Here is a 19554-nt window from a genome sequence, read left to right on the forward strand (position 1 = left end):
TTTACCACTACTATTCCTTTATATTGGCTTTTAAAATGTATACTAATGCAGCAATTTAGAAATTGGATGAAAGGTTTAGCACTGGGAAACACTTTTTGAAAGATAAAAAGGACATTTTATATACAACTTTATAGATCAGACCAAAATGGAGGGACAAATGAGGAGGAAAGAGGGACAGAGGGACATTGCTCCAAATCAGAGACAGTCCCTTGAAATCAGGGACAGTTGGGAGCTATGGAAACTCTACTGCACACACCTCCCCAGCCCACAGCCCATGGAGAAAGAAAATTCACCGGGGGGAATCCCCAAATATTTATTCCCCCCCTCCCCCCAGCACGCACCACTAGCCATGAGCCTCCTAGTTTTTGGTCAGGAAGACATAAACATTCATAACCCACAATTGTTACAGTTCCCTTGCCTATTTCCACAAGTGCCAGGGAAATCCAGTGGCAGCAGCCCTGAAGAGCCAAGAGAAAGGTTATAAATTGTGTACTACTCTGACGGACCCCCGTACTCAAGATTCCTCTGCCCGGTACCACACAATCCAAGACCCCTTAGCTTTCCCATTCACTAGTCATAGCTCAGTGTAGGGTAAAACATCAGACAGTTTATTAGAACCAGAATACAAGTCTTACATACAGTAGAAGAGGAGGTTCCCCCATCCTGCTCATATTACTCTAACAATACATCTGTAACCAGAAACATAAATTAACATGAGCTAATTAACTAATCCCTTAAAGCAGCCAATGTGACTCCCTAACTACAATACACATTATCATACATATCAACACAGAACTCCTTCATACAATTGAAGGGTTAATTAGCACAAACAACAATGGGTGAAATACCCTTAGAAGTTATACTAGACTCATTTACATTATAACAGACAGACAGGTGGCTGGAGTTGACATCAGCATCTCCTAACAGTGGCCCAGATTCAAGAAGCAATTGCGCCTGTGTAACCATAGGTTACACAGCGCAATTGCTTACTTGCCCCGGCGTTTCAAATGCTCCTGATTCAGCCTAAAATCTGCGTGGCATAAGGCTCTTATGCCACGCATATCTTAGGCTGCATTCTTGCGATGGCCGCTCGGGGGCGCTCCCATTGTATACTATTGCATACTAACACCGATTCACAATGTTGCGCGAGCCCTGCGTACGCAATTTACATTGTTTCCGTACGGCGTGTTTAGCGTAAGGCTGCCCCTTCTAATAGCAGGGGCAGCCAATGCTAAAGTATACCCGTCGTTCCCGCGTTGCGACGTTCGAATTTTACGTAATTTGCGTAAGTGATTCGTGAATGGCGCTGGACGCCATTCACGTTCACTTTGAAGCAAATAACGTCCTTGCGACCTACTTGCGACCTACTTGCGACCTTGCGACCTACTACATTAATTTACAGCTTTCATGGGAATCCTACAGGTATGGAATATAAAAAGTATTGGGACACCTGCCTTTACACGCACATGAACTATAATGACATCCCAGTCTTAGTCTGTACCATAATAGAGTGTCTATGGAAATGTTTTACCGTTCTTCCAGAAGCCCATTTGTGAGGTCAGGCACTGATGTTGAATGAGAAGGCCTGGCATGTAATTCTCCACTCAAATGTATCCTACAGTTGTTCTATCAGGTTGAGGTCAGGATTCTGTGCATGTCATTCCACTCTCCAAACTCGCTCATCCATGTCTTTATGGACCTTGCTTTGTGCACTGGTCCACATCATTTGGTGGAGGGGGGATTATAGTGTGGAGTTGTTTTTCAGGGGTTGGGCTTGGCTCCTTAGTTCCAGTGAAGGGAACTCTTAAGGTGTCAGCATATCAAGACATTTTGGACAATTTCATGCTCCCAACTTTGTAGGAACAGTTTGGGGACGGCCCCTTCCTGTTCTAACACCAGTGCACAAAGCAAGGTCCATAAAGACATGGATGAGAGAGTTTGGGGTGGAGGAACTTGAGTGACCTGACCTAAATATGACCTTAGGGTTGAATGAGCGCAGACTGCGAGTCGGGCCTTCTCTCAGAGACCCGCTGCCCCAAAGCATCCCCCCATGTTAAGGGCCGGCATGTGGCCTGGTATGGTTCAGAAGTGGAGGGGGCACTCGCTTAACCCCCCTTTCCTGGCCTGCCAGGCTGCATTTTTGTATAAAGGTCTAGTATGTATTTGGGGGGACCCCACACCATCTTTTTTTACATTTTGGCATGGGGTTCCCCATAAAATCCATACCAGACCCAATAGGCCAGGTATGGATTGGAGGGACCCCCACATCAATTTTTTTACACATGTTTTCAACTGCCAGCAATTTTTTTTCATTCATCTGTCATCGGTGAAGCTCGTTGACAGCTGATGACTCATCCGTTGTTAAGGACATGGTGGCCGGCTTCCTGGCAGCACTCTTAACAACCAGCTATCCACTGTGCCCTGATTGGGCAAAGCTTTGCCCACTCAGGGCTTAGAACGCACTGTGCAGCAAACATCCCACGGGCTCCCTGCAAATTCTGGTGTTCACCGAACGGGCGAACAGGAGATGTGCGGGCCAAACTTTTGAGCAGCCGGAATTGCTCACACAACTCTAAGTCTTCAATTAATAAAATTTCATAAACCGCAGTTCCAGAAAGGAGGTACTTTTTTTTTTTTTTGTAATCTAAAATATAAATTTTTTAATTCCCTTTTAAAACTTCTGTTTCTCTTTTTTGTAATGTATGGGAAATGACCTCTCAATATGTTGTATGAATAATTTCACATAGCAATAAATGAATATTCCGTGGGAGTCTTGCCAAATGGCGGCTCCTCTGACACCTGTTACCTTACATCTCAAGGCCAATGTAAGGAAAAATAGTATAGTTTGATCACGGCGACCTGATGTAAGGAGCTAAAAATGTCCTTATCGCAGACAAGCTCTCACCTGATTGGTGGATCGGGTGTATATAAGCCAGACAAGCCTGTCCATACTTTGTCCATTACTTGATTCCTAGCAGAATGGCAATGCTGTGGTTCCTTTCCTGCCTAGCCCTCCTTAGTGGAGCTTATGGTGAGTATTGACATTCCTCCTGTATATTTGTCTTCAAAAGAGGTTAGTGATGGCCGAAAAATACCAAATGACTTGACCAGTCCAGAAAGACCAGTTCTATCAAGTCTGTCCTTTCTTTTAAAAATGTAAAATTATATTTTTTTACCTGTTTTATATCTAAATTGTCCCAAGCATCGTTAGATAGTCTTAAACTTTCCTCCTTCTAGTTTGAGGTCACGTCCCAGTGTCCAGGATCTTTGCGTCTTATTAAATCTCCCAAATCTTTTTCAAACGCTTCTCGCGTTTTAAGGTTCCAATCAAGACCACCCTCTACCTTCCTTCCTCCAGACTGTACATATTAAGTTCCTGATATGTTTCATCCCTCAGACCCTCCACCATTTCTGCTACCAAGAACCAGACACATAGAATATAACAGTGCAAAGTTCTAAAAAACTTAATGGAAGCCAACCGGAGATCATCGACTTTATCGCGTTGAAGAATTTAAAACTAATACAAGATAAAGCTTTTATCCCACTTTGCATCATATGTACAGTGGAACCTCGGATTGCGAGTAACGCGGTTAACGAGTGTTTCGCAATATGAGCACTGTATTTTTAAAAATCCTAACTTGGTTTGCGTGTGTTGTTTCACTGTACGAGCAGGATTCAGGCCAAAGCGGTGTGCAGTACCGCGTTTGGCCTGAGGTGGGGGGCGCCGGAGCCGAGCGGAGCCGAACTGCGCTGATACCAGCCGATCAGCGCCGTTTGAAATGACACGGAAATACTCCGTTCCCAAGCTTTTTCAAGGTTTGCCAAGGTCAGCCGAGCTGTCCTCTGGCCTTTCCGGCTGTTTCCAAGACTTTCCAGCGCCTCCGCACCTCTGGCCGCATGCTGTATTGATTGCCATTGAAGTCAATGTGGAACAAATTATTTTCGTTTGCATTGACTTCAATGGGGAAACTCGCTTTGATATGCAAATACTTTGGATTACGAGCATTCTCTTGGAACAGATTATGCTCGTAATCCAAGGTTCCAGTGTAATATAAAAATAACATTCTTTAAGAGTTTTTGTTTATGTTTTTTTTTTGTTTTTTTGGATATAGTAGGGAAGGAACAGAACACCTGTGTCCCCATTGGGGATATTCTCTCTTTCCATTGACACCAAGACATATAGAGATACGAGATCCACCAGTTGTCACCAAAACAAAGAAACCTTCCAATGGGGACCCCTTCTCCGATGACAGTTTTCTAAAAGGGCAATTCCCCTTGCTGTGTAGTGATTTCACTTCCTGTTAAATCTCTAGAGCCAAATGCATAAATCTCCCTAACGGTAGGGTGACCAGACATCCCCAGATTGAGGACACTGTCCTCGGACCAAGTCTGTCCCCGGTTTTGTCCTCAAATTGGATTTGAACAGGGGATGGGGCAATTTCAAAGACAGTCAGTACAGAATAAAAAAAAAAAATCTGAATTACACACCCCCACTCCTACTAGCTTTGTAGGTGTATTTTTTCCATCATCTGTGCCCCTTTCTGATGATCATGTGCTGGTCAGAGCGGAAGGAATATTTCCTCAGTTTCGGGTGCCCATCCAGCTCCACTCGCATGTTCTTCTGCCTTGGCTCAAGTCCCGGCCAGCCTTGCCTTCCCTGGTGAAGTCATCTTCCCCTGTTCCCCACCCGGTAGTAGCCGGGCCCGGAGAGTAAGACTTGACAGGCTGTAAGGCAGGCGACGGGAAGAGAGTCGCTTATTGCCGCCATTACTAGTAAAAAAAAAAAATATGTCCCAGGATTTCATTTAAAAAATCCGGTCACCTTACCCAACGGGCCATGGGAAGCAAACATTAAAATGTCAAGGGGGTTAATTCTTACTTTATATTAAACTAAGAAGGTATGGTAAGTCTGAGATTTTGGGGCTCATCTGTTTTTTTTCCTGTAGGGTTGTAAAACAAAAAGTAATAAAAGAAAGTTAAAATCCTAATCAATATAACATCATCCATATATATAAGGAAAAACAAATTCAAATACCACATTGTGTCAGTATAAATTTGCTAACAGTTATTTTTTGTGTTTTCCCCAGGCTGCGGTGTTCCCGCAATCAAGCCCATTATCTCTGGCTATGCCAGGATTGTGAACGGTGAGAATGCCGTTTCTGGATCTTGGCCCTGGCAGGTGTCTCTGCAGGTAACGACTGAACATTTCTTCCTTGTTACTCTTTGTCAAACACCTTCTATTATAGACAAAACTAGAGATTTCACAAAGTCACATATTTCTGTGACATAAATAATTTTCACATTTTTACAGTCTGAGCCTTTCCCAGATACAAAAGCCAATTTTACAGCATTTATTTTTAGTGTTCCCGGGTTTAATGTCCTTTCCCTACATATACTCATCTGGCATATATGCTGAAGGACCACTCTGACATTGTTGAATTGTCTACAGGGAACTTTAGACTTCCTTCAGACTTATGCCAAGCTTTTTTAAAGGATGATTTTTAATGCAGTGATATGGTGGACCTGGTGGGTGCCCATTACCGCACCTTATAAAACACACAGTTGCATGCAGATATTCTGGTACAGGCAAAGCATAGTACATCCAAGCACAGAGCAGTGACTTGTGTACTTACCCGTTTCTACTTTATGTAGGCCTGTTAAATGTATTGCCTTGCTAATATTTAAAACAGGCCTTACTGATGGGTTTTAATGTGATTATCAGATGCTGGTGGGCCTGGTTGGGAGCCCATTACTGCACCCTTTAAAACACATTTAAACTGCTGCATGCAAGATTTCTTGCACAGGCACAGCATATTGTATCCAAACACAGAGCTTTTGCCTATACCAGTATTCCACCCAATGCCTGTTAGGTGTAGGTGTGGTAAATGTTCTGCAGTAATCAGGATTAAAATAGGCCTTTCTGATGGGTAATGTGGAGGCTAAAAATGCCATAGCAGCTCATAATTATCCACAGACATGTTTTAGCTAATAAAAAAAGTCCAGCAATTTTTAGAAGGTGGTACATCTGACTTGTGCCCTCACCTATAGTGCTACATCATGTTGTGGTCTTCAAGTCTGAAAGAAGCCATGCAAATAGGGAAAACTGAAGCTAAGCTTCCCAAAGGAGATTAAAACTGCACACAGATCCTATTAGTTAAGCTAGACTTTGTTGAACACCCTATAGCCAGCCCAGACCTGTGACATAATATATGTAATATGTCATGACCCTGAATATGTTTCTTTATTGTAAGCCTAAAATAATTCTAAAATAGCATTCTTGTAATGCATACAGGAAATAGGAGTTTAATAGAGTGAAATGATCTGTATATAAAGCAATGATCTGATGATTCTTCTTACTCTACAGAACAGCTTTGGATCCCACTTCTGTGGTGGTTCTCTGATCAACAGTCTCTGGGTTGTCACCGCTGCCCATTGCGGAGTCACGTGAGTCTTATATGATAATATTCTACTGCAAAGTCAGCGTTCACTGCAATGCTTCACTGGTAATCTGTCCATCCAGAGCCTCTGGTTTATAGACCAGACACATTATAAATATAGAGCCATTTATCCAACTGTCCATCCAGAGCCTCTGGTTTATATACCAGATGCATCCTAAATATAGAACAATTTATCCAACTGTCCATCCAGAGCCTCTGGTTTATAGACCGCATACATCCTAAATATAGAGCCATTTATCCAACTGTCCATCCAGAGCCTCTGGTTTATAGACCAGATACATCCTAAATATAGAACCATTTATCCAACTCTCCATCTAGAGCCTCTGGTTTATAGACCGCATACATCCTAAATATAGAGCCATTTGTCCAACTGTCCATCCAGAGCCCCTCTCTGGTTTATAGACCTGGTTTGCACCCTTGTTGATTTTCAGTTATAAATTTAGAAAGTGCTGGGAAACGTTCTGGTCTGTGAAAAATTCTGAGATTAAATATTAGAGGTGACATCTGAAACATCAAATCAGCCTTATGGCAACTAATGACCATTTTTCTCTTCCATCCAGAACCTCCAACTTTGTGGTCCTCGGTGCATATGACCGATCCCTATCGTCTGAGGCCACCCAGAGAATTTCTGTCGGCAGAGTAAGTGTTTTTTTTTCCAATATAGAGAGATAATCATAGACAGTAACTGCTCTGTTTGTCTTTTTCCATAACAGTCAGGCCCCATACACACCATAGAATCTATCCGCAGATAAATCCCATCAAATGGGTTTCTGCGGATAGATCCTATGGTGTGTACACGCCAACGGATATTTATCCGCAGATAAATCTCCCCTGGGATGGATTTCCAGCAGATGGATATTTGCTGACATGCACAACAAATCCATCTGCTGGAATCCATTCCAACGGATGGATCCGCTCGTCTGTACAGACTTACCGGATCCATCCGTCTAAAGGGATTCCCCGCACGCGTCGTAATGATTTGACGCATGCGTGGACGGCGCGACATGTCATCGGCAGAGGATTTCAGCGCGGATTTCAATGCGATGGTGTGTACACGCCATCGCATAGAAATCCTCTGAAATCCTCGAGAGGATTTATCCGCGGATACGGTCCGCTGGACCGTATCTGCGGATAAATCCTCTCGTGTGTATGGGGCCTCAGTCATCTACTCTATTGGATAAAGCTACAGGCTCTTTGTATGAAGACCGGTTGGATTCACCTACATTTCCAGGAATTTCATTCTAACTTAACTTTTCTCAGGCCTTCAGACACCCCAATTACAACTCCAATACCATCATCAATGACATCACCCTGATCAAGCTGGCCACTCCCGCCACCTACACCGACCGCATTTCCCCCGTGTGTCTTGCTGCCACCGCTGATATCTTCAAAGGAGGAGAAAGATGCGTCACCACCGGATGGGGATACACCAGTGCTGCCGGTAAGGAAATTAGATATTCTACCGAAAAAACCCCCATAATGCATTTATGTGTTTGAGATGAAAATATGTTGTACACTGAACCCAAAATTGCCCAAAAAAAGCAAAGATGAGATATTAAAGTGTATGTAAAGCTAAATAACTACACTATTTGTTCCTTTAGTAGACATTTTTATTTATTTTTATACAGAAGCCACCGATGCACTGTAAATACCTGGTGACTGTGCCAATCTTCTACTGATTCAAGGGCTTCCTGTTCCGTACTGACCATGCTTATCATGGCACGGTGTGCCTGTAGTTCAGTAGTTAGCTTGTGACATCACAGAATGACACGCCCCCTGCCCAGCCCTACTCAGGTGTGATTGGCAGTGTCTCCAGGTAGAAGTCATGCTGTCAAATCAGCTGCAATTTGGGTGTGAGCAGGGGAGTGGACGATCAGTAGCCAATCACAGCCTATTCAAGTCAATGGGCGGATCTTTCAGCTGCAATCCCAACCCACCCAGCAGAAGGACTCTGGGAAGGAAGGAAACGTTGTGGTCAGGTGACCACTGTATAATATCTTTAATTTCAGGCTTTTGTTTTTTTTTCGGCACATTGTTAGGTCATGGCTAAGGGATGTGCAGATTACTGAGGCTCTCTTTTCCTACAAAGTTAGTAACCACCCCTATTCCTTAAACCCAATGATTGACCAGACGACACATTCTTTTTGGAGTCGAATGGCCATAGCAGCCTTTTTATTACAACAAAATTAAATACAAAAAAACTCACAACATACAACGTAATGCATGTAATACATTTTTACATAACAGTAAAACGAAATAAAAACTCAGCTTAAACCTGCCTGGTCTAGAGGTCTTTGAAGGGCAATTTTCTCGACCAACAAGTTGTATCTGTGCACCCCATAAAAGCCTCACGCCGCATATTTCGCCAGCTCAGGGACAATTGCCAGTTACTTTCTTCCAGATACAACCAACTACAAAACCATTGTTACCATTGTATTGTTAGTAAGGGAAGGGACACCCAGATGGGCCCAAAACCCCCTAAACCTCCATTATTTTTTCCAGCATCGCCTTCAAAGACCCGATAGACCTCCCGCTGCTGCTACAACTATCTAGAAAAAAAATTAATAAACTTCTAACGTTAATAGCAAGGGAAACCATACTCCCCCGTAAGACCCGCCCCACCAGGTGTAAACCATCCTACCTCGTGTGGACCTAGAAAATTACAAAGGTGACCCCTGAAAAGATACAAACCAAAAAAGGGGAGGGTGGGTGGGAGAAACTTTCCTTCCTCTGCTCCGACTGAGCACTGTTGGAAAGAAACGCACCTCTACCTCCCTGAACAACACCCCCCACACTCGGGAACCCACCAATCCTGGTAAGTGCCATAATACCTCCCCCTACCCCCATCTCTTCCTCCGCCTCACTGCCCACCCCAGTCATGCTGGCCCTCCTCCCAGTTGCACTTTCTGCTCCGGGCCATTACTTTTTACATAATGTGGAGTGTCTACTATGTGGTGGCTTGCTTGTTTGTTGTAGACTTCACACTTTTTGACCTTTTTGTTTAGGAATAAGCCCAGTAACCATCATACTGTGCTCCTCTACAGTGCAATGAAGGAATAAGGCCGAGCCATCGTAGACGTTAGATGTTATTTCGTTAGGAAGTTGTTGGTGACTCAAACCGCTGTGAATATAAGGTTGTTGCACATTTTTCATATTTTTTCCATTCTCCCTTTTCTCACTTTCAGTTCAAGTCACCCCATCCAGGCTTCAGCAGGCATCTCTTCCTCTCCTGACCACCGCCAACTGCCAGAGCTACTGGGGTACCAACATCAGGGACACCATGATCTGCGCTGGTGCCTCCGGTGTCTCCTCCTGCATGGTACGATGACTTTTGCTACTGTTGTCCCGCTAGGGAACCAGAACCAGAATCCAAGCCCATGTGGTTCAGCTCCTCGAAGGATCAGGCTGGTGTTTCTACAAACCAGTATACATTATTGCTAAAGGAAACCTGCTGGAGACGCTAATGAGAATCTACTTCCATCTAAGGACCTAGCACAGGACTATTAAATGATGAGGGTGGAGCTTAGCTCTGTAGGGTGGGGCATAGATTGGTGCCATATTTATAGTATATATAGAATACGGGATCCAGAGACTCTCCAGGCACAGAAAAGCTAAATTTAGGAACTTCTTGCTCTATACAAATTTAGTACTATAACAAATTTACAAAGTTAAATCAGGATAAGTTTCCGTTACTCTTCATGTAGCTAAACCTAGTACATTCTCTGAACTTTTGAGGTCTCCAGCTGGAAGCGTCGCCCTTTTTTCTGCTTCCATGTATGATCCCAGGGCTGGTAGTCACTGGTTGGTTTAATCATTAATTCTGAGTAATAGCTGTAGATAGATCAATATTCTTCATGGGTGGGCATATACTGTGGGGGGCACACAGCTCAGACCAACAGAACTTATATAAAGTAAAACAATGTTCATTGGGTGGGATTCTCCTGTGACGTCTCTTCTTTTCTTTTCAGGGTGACTCTGGTGGACCCCTTGTGTGCCAGAGGAGCGGAGCCTGGACCCTGGCCGGTATCGTGTCCTGGGGCAGCTCCACCTGCTCTACATCCACCCCAGCCGTCTACGCCCGCGTCACCGCCCTCAGATCCTGGGTGGACCAGACTCTTGCCGCTAACTAAATACCATCCAATCCTTTTATGATACTCAATAAAATTTCATTGTATCATTATTTTGTTGTGGATTAATTTGCCTAGATGTGTTCACAAAGTAGATAAAAAAAATATACTCTATATTACCAAAAGTATTGGGACGCCTGCCTTTACACACACATGAACTTTAATGACCTCCCAATCTTAGTCCGTAGGGTTCAATATTGAGTTGGCCCCACCCTTTGCAGCTATAACAGCTTTAACTCTTCTGGGAAGACTGTCCACAGGGTTTAGGAGGGTGTCTATGGGAATGTTTGACCATTCTTCCAGAAGAGAATTTGTGAGGTCAGGCACTGATGTTGTACAAGAAAGCCTGGCTCTCAGTCTCCACTATAATTCATCACAAAGGTGTTCTATCGAGTTGAGGTCAGGAGATGGTGCAGGCCAGTCAAGTTCCTCCACCCCAAACTCTCTCATACATGTCTTTATGGCCCTTGCTTTGTGCACTGGTGCACAGTCATGCTAGAACAGGAAGGGGCCGTCCCCAAACTGTTCCCACAAAGTTAGGAGCATGAAATTGTCCAAAATGTCTTGGTATGCTGACGCCTTAGGAGTGCAGGCCAGTCAAGTACTTCCACCCCAAAATCCCTCATTAATTTCTTTGTGGACCTTGCTTTTTGCCCCCCCTTGCTAGTAGCGGGTTGGACCCTCTTTATTAGGTCCCCCTTGCTAGTAGCGGGTTGGACCCCCTTTATTAGATTCACCCTGCTAGTAGCGTGTTGGACCCCCTTTATAAGGTCTCCCTTGCTAGTATCGGGTTGGACCGCCTTTATTAGGTCCACCTTGCTAGTATCGGGTTGGACCGCCTTTATTAGGTCCACCTTGCTAGTATCGGGTTGGACCGCCTTTATTAGGTCCACCTTGCTAGTATCGGGTTGGACCGCCTTTATTAGGTCCACCTTGTTAGTATCGGGTTGGACCGCCTTTATTAGATCCCCACTTCTAGTAGTGGGTTGGACTTCCCTTTATTAGGTCCACCTTGCTAGTAGCGGGTTGGACCGCCTTTATTAGATCCCCCCTTCTAGTAGTGGGTTGGACCCCCTTCATTAGGTCCCCCTTGCTACTAGTGGGTTGGACCCACTTTTGTCTTCATTCTTTGTGGAATAGATACAACAAGGTGTTGGCTGCACATCCATGATGCCAATCCCCTATTCCACCACATCCCAAAGGTCTCTATTGGATGAGATGCGGTGATTGTGGAGGCCATTGGAGGACACTGACCTCATTGTCCAGTGGTGAGATGATTGGATCTTTGTGACATGGTATATTATCCTGCTGGAAGGAGCCATCAGAAGATGGGGACACTGAAATCATAAAGGGATGGACATGGTCAGCAACAATACTCAGGTAGGCCGTGGTGAATAAACCATGAGGGGCGATATGTGCAAAAAGAGATCACACAAACAGGGATTTTTTTCAGGGGGAACTTGGGGGAACTCAGTCCCACCACCTCTGGCTCAGACCCTTTGGTGCCAGCTCACCACAATCACTTGTAAACACAGAAGTCTGGTCTCTGTGTTTACAAGTGACAGCTCTGCACTCTGTGTGTAACCACCTGAACTTTGCATTCTGTATGTAATGCAATCCTGGTATTTAATGCCCCTTTAAGACCCTTCTACTGTTTGTGAAATCTGAATGGGGTGGTGGTTTAGTTCCTGCACCTATTTTCTGAGAAAAAAAGCTCTGCACACAAATACTTAGAAGTATGAGATTTATTAAAAGTAAAGACAGATACAAATAAAGAAAATTGGACAAGAATACATAACTAAAGATGCTGTTTCGCCACGGAGTTCCCCCATGATGGCTTGGCCAGATAATCAGACAGACGCCTGCCTAATGGACTGACTGTTCCACATGATAACCGTAGTATATAGACTTCTGTGTAATGCCGCGTACACACCATCACTTTATGCGATCTAAAAAAACAAAGTTTTCTGTGATTAAAAAAAACGACGTTTTTGAAACTTCAATTAGAAAAACGACGTAGCATACACACCGTCGCTTTTTCAAAAAGCTCTAGCAAAGCGCAGTTACGTTTAGCACGTACGACGTCCCTATAAAGGGTCGTTTCCATGCGGAAGACGGCCTCTTTTGCTGATATCGTGTTGCTGCGTGTTAGTAAAAGTTTGGTGAGAGACGATTCGCGCTTTTCAGTGTTTGTGCTTTAAATTATGTTTTCTGTTGTACATTTTGTGTATTTGTCGTCTGATCTGTGATACAGTGCTTGTATTTAGGACGTATTTGTTTTGGCATTGCGTTCTTGTGTGCACGGTGCTGTTTAGCAGGTCGTTCTTCAGAGGCCATTCTGTACTTCAGGTCGTAATTTTTAGTCTGATCTGATTTGACGACCGTTTTCTAGCCATGTTGCGGGTACGAATTTGTCGCCGAGATCGTGCTGTGCTTGTTGTTAGGATGTGTGCTGCATCCCGGCAACGGTCCATGAACAGGGTGAGGAGGAGGTTGTGGACCAAGAACTGGTTGCTACGCAGGGACCAGTTCTCTCATATGCCTCTGCTGCGGGAGATCCGAGAAAATAACCCTGATGATTTCTAGACATGTGCAGACTGGAATATTTTGTTTCGTTTTTTCGTTTTCGTTTGGAAAATAAATTTATTTAGTTACTCCCGAAAATCGTTTTGATTTATTTCGTTTTTCGTTGGGGAATAGCTTTCGTCCGAAAATCCAATAATACTTGGTTTCTGTCGATTGGTCAAAAGAATATTCGCCGGAACGTCGAATCTTTGTTGGTCTCTGTCTAATGGTCAAAAAAATATTCGAAGGAACGTCGAATCTTTACGCCGAATCGTACATTTCCGTTCGAATATTCCACCTACAAGAATTCTAATGTTGTATGACTAGTAATAATGTCGAATCTATTCTCTATAATGTCGAATCTATTTTCTCATAAATCGAAATCTATTCTCTGTAATGTCGAATCTATTATTTCTATTGTGTCGAATCTTTTTTCTATGATGTCGAATCTTTTCTCTATGATGTTGAATCTTTTCCCTATAATGTCGAATCTCTCTATATCAAATTTTTACCGCAACGAAAACGAAAATAAAGCATTTTTTATGTCGGATCTTTGGGTTTTAGTTTCTTGCACTTTCGTTATCGTTTGTTAAAACGATAACGAAAAAACCAGATTTTCGGACGAAAATGCATTCTAACTAAAACGAATGCACATGTCTAATGATTTCAGGAATTTTCTTAGGATGTCTGACCCCGTATTTCAGCAGCTTTTGGCTTCGGTGTCACCATATATCACCAGGCAGGACACCGTTATGCGTGAAGCCATAACGGTGTGCAGCGGCTAGTTGCTACGTTGCGCTACCTTGCAACAGGGAGAAGTCTGCAGGACTTGAAGTTCTCGACGGGCATCTCCCCCCAGGCTCTGGGCCTCATAATCCCGGAGACCTGTTCTGCCATCATTCAGGTTCTGCAGGAGGACTATGTTAAAGGGGAGTTCCAGCCATTTGTATGTTTATTAACCACTTCCCGCCCGGCCTATGGCCGATTTACGTCCGGGAAGTGGTTATGAAATCCTGACAGGACGTTCTAGAACATCCTGCAGGATTTCATGCCGCGCGCGCCCGTGGGGGCGCGCATCGCGGCGATCGGTGATGCGGGGTGTCAGTCTGACACCCTGCATCTCCGATCTCGGTAAAGAGCCTCCGGCGGAGACTCTTTACCACGTGATCAGCCGTGTCCAACCACGGCTGATCACGATGTAAACAGGAGGAGCCGTCGATGGCTCTTCCTCACTCGCGTCTGACAGACGCGAGTAGAGGAGAGCCGATCGGCGGCTCTCCTGACAGGGGGGGTTAGCGCTGATTGTTTATCAGCGCAGCCCCCCCTCGGATCGCCACACTGGACCACCAGGGATGCCCACCCTGGAGCACCAGGGTGGGCAAAAAAAAAAAAAAATGCCAGGAAAAAAAAAAAAAAAAAAAAAAACTAAAAAAAAAAAAAAAAAAAAAAAAAAAAAAAAAAAAAAATGCCAGACAATGCCCACAAATGGGCACTGACTGGCAACCTGGCAAAAATCAGTGCTGCCACCCCAGTGTCCATCAGCGCCACCCCAGTGTCCATCAGTGCCACCCCAGTGTCCATCAGTGCCACCCCACAGTGCCCATCCATGCCCAGTGCCCACCTATCAGTGCCCATCTGTGCCACCCATAAGTATCCATCAGTGCCGCCCATGAGTGCCCATCTGTGCCGCCTATGAGTGCCCAGTGCCGCCCATGAGTGCCCATCAGTGCCGCCTATGTGTGCCCATCAGTGCCGCCTATGTGTGCCCATCAGTGCCGCCTATGTGTGCCTATCAGTGCCGCCTATGTGTGCCCATCAGTGCCGCCTATGTGTGCCCATCAGTGTCGCATACCAGCGCCGCCAATCAGTGCCACCTCATCTGTGCCCGTCAGTACTACCTCATCGATGTCCATCAGTGCCATCTCATCGGTGCCCATTAGTGCCGCCATATCAGTGCCCGTAATTGAAAGAGAAAACTTATTTACAAAAAAATTAACAGAAAAAAATAAAAACGTAATTTTTTTTCCAAATTTTCAGCCTTTTTTTAGTTGTTGCGCAAAAAAAAAAAATCGCAGAGGTGATCGAATACCACCAAAAGAAAGCTCTATTTGTGGGGAAAAAGGACGCCAATTTTGTTTGGGTACAGTGTAGCATGACCGCGCAATTGCCATTCAAAGTGCGACAGTGCTGAAAGCTGAAAATTGGCTTGGGCGGGAAGCTGCGTAAGTACCTGGTATGGAAGTGGTTAAAAGTCAACAGCAACAAAAAGTGTAGCTGCTGGCTTTTAATAAACAGACACTTACCTGCTCCAGCGCTCCAGCGACGCGCCGGCCGGGGCTCCGCTCCTCTCCCCCCCTCCCCGGCCAGCGTCTTCATTCTCAGTGTGGGCACCCGGCCGTGACAGCTTTCGGCTTCGCGGCCGGGCACCCACTGCGCATGCGCGAGTGGCACTGCGCATGCGTGAGCGGCGCGACCCAGCGCTGCACCGTGTAATTGGCCAGGAGATCGCCTAGGACCTGTGACGTGTCCTATGCGATCGCCTACAGCAGCCCCTTCCTGTAGGCGATTAAGCTTAGTCGCCTACAGGAAGGAGGAAGTGGGACAGGAAGTCCCACTCTTCCTGAAGCCCCCACTCCCCCCCCAAAAAAATGACATGACAAATGTGGCATGTAAGGGGGAGAGGAGTGGGTTAAGAGGAAGTTCCAAATTTGGGTGGAACTCCTCTTTAAGGTAAGTGGTGTCCTTTCAATGCCCAAACTATGTCTATATTGCTTAATTTTGTTACCAAAAACACTCCCTAATTAACCTGTTTTTAATATGCTGAGAATGTTCACTTTGTCTCCATGTATGCTGTTTTTCTAAATATTTTTTAGCCTACATGTATCTTTTAGTTAGCCAACCTGTCCAGCATTCTATTTTGTGGCCAAACCCACCTAGCCTAGTCCCTATATCCCCCTTTATTTGTGGCCTCCATTGTAGTGCTGCATTTTGTGTGTCCCTATATCCCCCTTTATTTGTGGCCTCCATTGTAGTCCAACCCCCCCCCCCCCCCACACACACAATTGTTAATTTTTAATGTTAATATCTATCCAAAATATATTATTTTTTTATTATTTTTGGGTGTTGTTTGTCAGGTCACAAACTCATCTCGCCCCCCCCCCCTCCCCCTAATGTTTTTTATTGCACATCAGAGGGGGTGATTAATCTGGTTAGTGATCCCATATTATTTTGGAATATTAAACGAAGTAATTTTATTTTATTGTGATCCCTTGAATGTTTAGAGATATTCTGTTCTCAATGTTTGTTTGAATGTTTTTTTTTCTTATTGTTCTATACAGTTCCCCACCACGCCACAGGAATGGCAGACTGTGGCAGCGGACTTCTCCCAGCGTTGGAACTTTCCGAACTGCGGAGGAGCCATTGATGGCAAGCACGTCCGCATCGTGCCCCCACCCCATTGTGGATCCCATTTTTACAACTACAAGGGGTTCCACAGCGTTGTTTTGATGGCGGTGGTGTCTGCCAACTATGATTTCTTGTACGTGGATGTTGGGAAAAATGTCCGGATGTCGGACGGTGGTGTCTTTGCGGAGACGGAGTTCGCCCAACGGCTTCAGTCGGAGGACCTTGCCTTGCCACCTGTGGAGGAGAACGAAGAGGGTCTGCCCTTCGTGTTTGTAGCAGATGAGGCATTTGGATTGGGTCCCCACCTAATGAGGCCATTTCCCCAACGCACCCTCACCCATGAGAGGAGGGTTTTTAATTATCGGCTGGCCAGGGCAAGACGTGTGGTAGAGAATGCCTTTGGAATCATGGCCAGCCGATTCAGATTGTTTTTAACTGCAATGAACCTTGCGGAACACAAAGGGAATCACATCATATTATGATGCCCCACCGCGAGACATCAGGCTGCCCTGCATTGGCTGCCAGTTGGTCAGAGGGTGCGTTTTAAAATTCTAACACTTGTTTTTAAAGCGTTTCACGGGCTAGGACCCGCCTATCTCTGTGAGAAATTGAATCGACATGTTACTGGCCGCTCCCTTAGATGGAGCTGCCAATTCCGTTTGGAACAGCCAAAGAGTCGGCTGAAAAAATGGGGGAGCAGGGCTTTTTCTGTCCTTGGCCCGAGAGAATGGAATCTACTTCCCCTAAGTCTTAGACAGAGTCCTGACCTACCCACATTCAGGATGGATCTAAAAACATATCTGTGGGCAGAGGCAGATTGATAGGAAGAGTGAGGTTAGGGTCATTCTGGCGGGAAGCACTGCTAGATCTGTTGGGAATTGTGTGTTGTCTCTCCTTTGGTCTTATGTGATTTCTATGGTTTTGTACTGTATTGGTTTAATGGTGTTATATTGTTGTTTTATTATTTGATTTTAATTGTGGTACATATTTTATATTGTTACTATGTTAATTTATGCCTGTAACAATCGGTCCTGTTGTGAATTGTTAAGGTCTGGAAGCGTTTCGATACCTTCGGGTGATTCTACGCTATACAAGCAATAAGCAATAAGCAATAAACAATAAACAATATGCTGTTGCATTCTACACAATTATTTGAGAAGACATTCGCCAACTTACCTAACGGTATTGCCTGATGAGGCAGATGTTGTGGCCCCCGGAGGTGCTCCGTGAGGCTAGCCATACAGGCTTGGCCCCCCAAACCGCACGTGCAGTGCGTCAATCCTATGTTGATTATTTTATGGGGAGAGGGGCCATTGCAATGCAATTTTTTGGGTAAAAAATAAAATCTTCTTTTTCCTTGAATAAACAGTGTAATTAATTTTATTTTAATTGTGTTTTTGAATTTTGGGTATTCTAGCTTTTTACGAGGTTCTCATAGAGCCATGTGTTTGGGATGTACTAAATTCACATCATTGTCAATCTTAACCAACAAAATATACCTGAGTTATTTAATGAGTCAACATTGATACAAACAACTAGCCACACATTTTTGATAGTACAAATATGTTTATTTTTTACACAAGCAAAAATCACTTTATTTTTTTGGTTTTTCATTATTCAAATATAAAATTACTTTTTTTATTTTTTTGTTTTTTTCATTATTCATAAATCAATTTATTTTTTATTTTTTTGGAAATTGGAAAAATTGGAAATCACGGCTTTTCAAACCAAAAAAAAGGCCCCCAAAAAATTAAACCCTCCCCAAAACATGAATCAAATTTTTGAGCTGGCGTTCCAGAGTTTTGGCTTTGTGCCGAATTTCGCGTGTGGCAAGACGGATGTCTTCGACTTGTGCCCTGCATGACAAGACCTCTGCGATGAGGAGCTGGGCACTATAGGTGTCAAGTCCCTCACCAGCACGATTTCTTCCTGAAATGTGGGACCAAAACATGTATTAACATTATGTAGGCCTACATCTACATTACCTGAGGCTGTGGTATATGATACTTTACCCGATGTTGTGGCGGGTTCCCCTTCGTCTACATCCCTCGGGGGGTGTGGCTTGTTCTTCTTGGGCCTCCTGCCTTGCTGCTTCATTGTGCCCTACGAGAATGAAGAAAGGGTAAACATGAGTTTAAAACATTATAGAGGCCTGAAAGTCAAACAAAGTATGTTTTTTAAAATAAAAGATGGCACTATTGTTTTTTGGTAAAACCCTTTAAAACCCAGAGATCAGCATTTTAGCCATTCCCAAAGCACTTTAAAATCTTGGTATATTTGGTGTCGTTTTCTACATGGAAGGTAACCAAGTATCCACTGGATCAGCTCACCTCTGTGTGACACCCGACATAGGTTGGGATTGTGACAAAGAATTGTGCTACTGAGTCCACATGTGTAAAGAACTGCTGAGCAAACACTCCTTTTTATGGATATTATTAAGGTATTAATTATTTTAGAAATCTAGTTATAAACACATCTACATCAATACCACAATTGATGTCACCTCAAACCAAAAAGATGTCACAACTTTCATGTTTGTGGGTCGAATAATTGGTCCTAGGAGTCGTCGTTCGTTCGACCCGAAATAATCAAATAACGCTCTTTTTGTCTGATACAGTGATTCAACTCCCCTTTGCCCATGCGAACTAGGCATGATGCCATTTCTCACAAAAAAAGGCTTTTCTTATTAAAAGTCAACGAATGAACGACGACTCCGACGACAAAATCTTGGGTCAACAATCAAAATAACAATTCTGGTCAACCTGAAAGAAAAACCACATGGCACAAAGAACACACCCAAATAATTAATACACATGACAATTACTTACTTCTTCTTCTAATCACTCTTTTGATTTTAGCAAATTGCTGGGGCTCTCTTTTCTTGAGGTCTGACCACCTTTTTCGCAGTTGCTCTCTGCTCCTGCGTTTCCCAAACTTTTGATGGAGCCTCCTGATCACCTTCTGCATTATTGCGGCCTTGACTTTATTAGGATGCCTGT

The 19554-nt window shown here is 44.2% G+C and overlaps 1 protein-coding gene across 1 annotated transcript; it reads left to right on the forward strand.

Annotated features, from left to right (window-relative positions):
- The first annotated feature begins 2924 nt into the window (after positions 1-2924).
- On the forward strand, positions 2925-10633 carry LOC120920539 (chymotrypsinogen A-like). The gene is made up of 7 exons (XM_040332711.1): positions 2925-3031; positions 5088-5191; positions 6365-6444; positions 7019-7097; positions 7719-7899; positions 9644-9777; positions 10427-10633. The coding sequence occupies exons 1-7, from the start codon at positions 2980-2982 to the stop codon at positions 10586-10588; spliced, it is 792 nt and encodes a 263-aa protein (XP_040188645.1). The 5' UTR covers positions 2925-2979; the 3' UTR covers positions 10589-10633.
- The last annotated feature ends 8921 nt before the right edge of the window (positions 10634-19554 follow it).

This window comes from Rana temporaria, chromosome 1, assembly GCF_905171775.1.
Source record: "Rana temporaria chromosome 1, aRanTem1.1, whole genome shotgun sequence".
In the NCBI taxonomy this organism is placed as follows: Eukaryota; Metazoa; Chordata; class Amphibia; order Anura; family Ranidae; genus Rana; species Rana temporaria.

Excerpts from the sequence above, each read along its gene's own strand:
- LOC120920539 (XM_040332711.1), top strand. The coding sequence starts at position 2,980 with ATGGCAATGCTGTGGTTCCTTTCCTGCCTAGCCCTCCTTAGTGGAGCT. Across the intron at positions 5,192-6,364 it reads CCTGGCAGGTGTCTCTGCAG|AACAGCTTTGGATCCCACTT; the intron begins GTAACGACTGAA and ends CTTACTCTACAG. Across the intron at positions 7,900-9,643 it reads GGGATACACCAGTGCTGCCG|TTCAAGTCACCCCATCCAGG; the intron begins GTAAGGAAATTA and ends TCTCACTTTCAG.